General features: G+C 49.2%; 1 protein-coding gene across 1 annotated transcript in view; it reads right to left on the reverse strand.

The window, feature by feature from the left end:
• The window catches only part of LOC128632696 (transcription initiation factor TFIID subunit 1), a 9744-nt gene extending 5632 nt beyond the window's left edge, over positions 1-4112 (reverse strand). Inside the window, exons 1-10 of the mRNA XM_053679418.1 lie at positions 3959-4112; positions 3471-3703; positions 2982-3189; positions 2209-2374; positions 1708-1919; positions 1515-1623; positions 956-1054; positions 592-769; positions 211-278; positions 1-109 (exon numbers count right to left, since the gene is read on the reverse strand). The exon at positions 1-109 is cut by the window's left edge and continues 14 nt beyond it. Coding sequence (XP_053535393.1) covers positions 1-109; positions 211-278; positions 592-769; positions 956-1054; positions 1515-1623; positions 1708-1919; positions 2209-2374; positions 2982-3189; positions 3471-3703; positions 3959-4089 — 1513 coding nt within the window. The 5' untranslated portion in view covers positions 4090-4112. The remainder of the gene's footprint in view (positions 110-210; positions 279-591; positions 770-955; positions 1055-1514; positions 1624-1707; positions 1920-2208; positions 2375-2981; positions 3190-3470; positions 3704-3958) is intronic.
• Between the last annotated feature and the right edge of the window lie 6 nt (positions 4113-4118).

Genomic DNA, 4118 nt, shown 5'->3' on the forward strand with positions numbered 1-4118 from the left:
TCATCTTCTGAGTGACGATGTTGTCGAGGATGAAGGAGAAGGCGACCTGATCATCATCATCCAACAGCGGGTTAATCGCCTTCTCCAGGCGTACCAGACGCTCCTCCTTCTACACACACACACGATTAACACAGCAGACAGGATAAATAAATAGAAACTAGCGGTGTGTAACACTCACACACAGCAGAATGTTTCGTTTTGTTTTTTTACCTCTTTCAGTTTCTCATCACAGAGGTCCAGCATGGACTGAGCCACCTGCGTCAGAGGATGTTTCGCTCCTGATACACACACACACACACACACACACACACACACACACACACACACACACACACACACACACAAAAGGGATAGTTACTGTCCAGTCATATGATGCACATCCTGATTTTGCTCAGTGACAATAACAGGCGTCAACAGATTGACAGGGGCGGGGCTTAAGTGGTGTGACATCATCGCTAGCCTTTCCTTTTTACTTCTTGAGCCCAATTCAGAATCTGCAGCAATGATGTCCACTAAATCTTACAGGAAAGTTTCATATAATTTCAAGGCCAGTGTGTGTGTGCGCATGTGCGTGTGTGTGTGTGTGTGTACCGTTGTACGTGGCACTGTTTTTGACGATGAGCTCCACGCTCTCTCTGAACTCCTCTCGGGATGGGTACAGACGCTTCCTCACGTTCTCACGCAGTGTCTGCAGGTCCATCGGCCGAGTGATGATCTTATAATAATCCTTCACCAGCTTACTGTTCACCGGTGTGTGGAACGGGTACGTCTGCGCACGCGCACACACACACACACACACACACACACACACACACACACACACACAGGTTGTGTCCCAAACCACATGGTGCCCCAAAAATAACCAGAACCCTGTAGTGCACACACTTAATAACCCGGTTACCATGACAACCATTCATTGCCTATTGATTATGGACAAGTGTGTGTGTGTGTGTACATTGGGGTGGTCTCTCATGTCGTTGATGATGCTCTCCAGGATGGAGGACAGAGTGACCATCGGGTCCGTCCTCCTGCGGTGGATCGACTTGTGAGGACGCTACAGAGACAGAAAAGACACGTTACTATTAAAGCAGCTGGCCAGATGTGAGCGTATCACTCTCACACTCACCTTCCTCACCCTCACTCTTCACCCTCACACCCTCTTCACCCTCACCCTCCTCACTCTCATACCCTCCTCACCCTCACTCTTCACCCTCACACCCTCCTCACCCTCCTCACTCTCATACCCTCCTCACTCTCACCCTCCTCACCCTCACTCACCCTCCTCACCCTCCTCACCCTCACCCTCCTCACTCTCACCCTCCTCACCCTCACTCTTCACCCTCACACCCTCCTCACCCTCACCCTCCTCACTCTCACCCTCCTCACCCTCCTCACCCTCACTCACCCTCACTCACCCTCACTCACCCTCCTCACTCTCACCCTCACCCTCACTCACCCTCCTCACCCTCACTCACCCTCCTCACCCTCACACACCCTCACCCTCCCCCACTCACGTTGAGGTAGTCACAGTGGACTGTGCTGCCGACGCGTCGCTTCTTTTTGGGAGGAAGCTGCTGTTTAGGGAACTTCAACACCAGAGACTTCCTCCTCACCTCATCCGCACTAAAACACACATTACACGCTTATTACACACATACTGTTAACGTTACACTGGTACACGTGTGTGTGTGCGTGCGTGTGTGTTACCTCTCGATGAGCTGTTTGCCCAGGACAATCTTAGTTCCCTCCACTTTAATTAGCTCTTCGTTATCGTTGTGAATGACCGTCTTCTCAAGCTCCTCCTCCTGTTCCTCGGTCATGGCAACAGGATTACTGGGCGGGGCATTCGTCTGATAGTACAACGGGCAAAACTTATTGGTCCTCATGTGACCAATCGCACCGCACGCACCACATTTCAGCTGGAGAGAGGGAGAGGGAAGAGAGGGAGAGAGAGATTAATGCCATGTTGTGTGGAAGGTTGTTGAGTGGGTGTGGTTAAGCAGATTTGTTGTTTACTAGAAAAATTAAAGAAAAATGATGCACTCTGTCCGATACCAAACTGTGCACGTGTGCGTATCCATATTATATGTGTACTTGTGTGTGTGTGTGTGTGTGTGTGTATATATATATATATATTATATATATGTGTGTGTGTGTGTGTGTATGTGTGCATGTATGTGTGTATATGAGTGTGTGTGTGTGTGTTACCTTGAGGTCAGGTCTCTCCTTGGCCTTTTTGGGTCGTTTCTCAGGAGGTCCTCTGAACTTGTCCTTCTCCTGATTGCGTTTTAATCTGCGGAGCTGCTCCTGAATGCGTCTGCGCTCTTTACGCATCTCCTCCCTGTGCTGCTCATCAAACAGGGCAAACTTACGACTACACACACACACACACACACACACACACACACACACACACGGGTTACACAGTTTCCGTCTGATCTGCGTTATTCATCAACATCTGGACACACCTATGTCCGCCTGTCCGTCGCTCTGGCCGCCTGTCCATTGCTTCTTCTCTGGGTAACTATCCGTCTCTCTGCATGTCTATCTGTCTTTGTTTCCATCTGCCTACCTGTTTGTCTATTTGCACTATTTTCTATCTATCTACCTGTCTTTTTGTCTCCCTATCAGACTGTCTGTCTACTCATCTGTCTGCCTCTTTACCTGCCTGTCTGTCTCACTGCCTATCTGTTTATCTACTTGTCTGTCTCACTACCTGTCTGTCTGTACATCTAATTATCTTTCTACCATCTGTAACATCTGTATTTGTCTGTCTGTGTTTCTAACTGCTATCTGCTCGTGTGTGTCCATCTACATCCTTATTCTTCTCGCCGTCTGTCGGTCTATCCAAATTTCTCCAGCCAGACAATTTCCTGATTCTTAACTTTGTACTAAATTAGTGAATGTAATCTTGCTATTATTATAACTGTGTCCCTGTGTGTGTGTGTGTGTGTGTGAGAGAGAGACATTAACACACTCACATGAAGTCGTCGTCCTTGGTGGAGCGGATGCGCGTGTACGCGTCGATGACAGACGGTTTGCGGACCGTCTCACAGCGCACGTATTCTTTACCGTCCTCGTCACGGAAGGTGCGGTAGATCTTCAGCCGCCGCCCCGTCGCCGAGGAGTTCAGACTCGTCACCGAGGACGCGTCATCGTCTTTATGAGAGCCGGTGGACTGAGCGCTCGCTACACACACACACACACACACACACACACACAAAATGACATTCAGCGCAACATACTACAATTAACTAGTAGACATAGTTATAGATATTAGTGGAGTTTGTATATTATTATAAAGCTGGGTGTGTATGTATGAGTGCGGTGAGACTACACACCAGCAGGGGGCGCTTTAAGTGTAGAGTAGGAGATTCACTATAAACAGTGTTTGGACCCCGTTTGAGTGGGGTGTTATTTATAGTTATTGTACTGATCAGCAGTAATAAAGTTTAGATGAGTGTTCGTACAGAGGCCTTTGCGTCGGTCCTTCCTGCCCTTGTCTCGCTCCATCCCCTCGTCCCCCATCAGCATGCGCTGCAGCTCCTTCCTCTCCTCCTCCTCTCGCTCACGGCTCAGCTGAGAACTCGTCTTCTTATTCTGCAGCATGTTCTCAATGTTCTTCCCCATCTCCTCAAAATCACTGTCCTCTGCAGAACTGCTGTCAGTGTCTGTGGACAACACCTCCGTACTCTCCAACACCCTGAGAGAGACAGACAGGACAGAGAGAGAGAGAGAGACAGACAGGACAGAGAGAGCATGAGAGAGAGAGAGAGAGACAGACAGGACAGAGAGAGAGAGAGAGAGAGAGAGAGAGAGAGAGAGAGAGAGAGAGAGAGAGAGAGACAGAAAGGAAAGCCAGTGATGACATCACTGTAATTCTCTACACATATTTTATTCTGTCTAACGGTCTATCAACCAATGCATCCATCCATCTGTCTGTCTGTCTGTCTCTCACTTGTTCTGCAGGTCGAATATGCGCTGACATTCCTCTTTGTATCGCTCCTGATGTTCGGCGACGGAGAACCGTGACCCGCGGGCGAATTTACTCATCGGTGTCTCTCCTGAACGCGCCTGCTCCGTCGACATGGTGCGCACCACGTCAATCACCTCCCAAC

Source organism: Ictalurus punctatus, unplaced genomic scaffold (genome assembly GCF_001660625.3).
Source record: "Ictalurus punctatus breed USDA103 unplaced genomic scaffold, Coco_2.0 tig00163742, whole genome shotgun sequence".
NCBI classification, from domain to species: domain Eukaryota; kingdom Metazoa; phylum Chordata; class Actinopteri; order Siluriformes; family Ictaluridae; genus Ictalurus; species Ictalurus punctatus.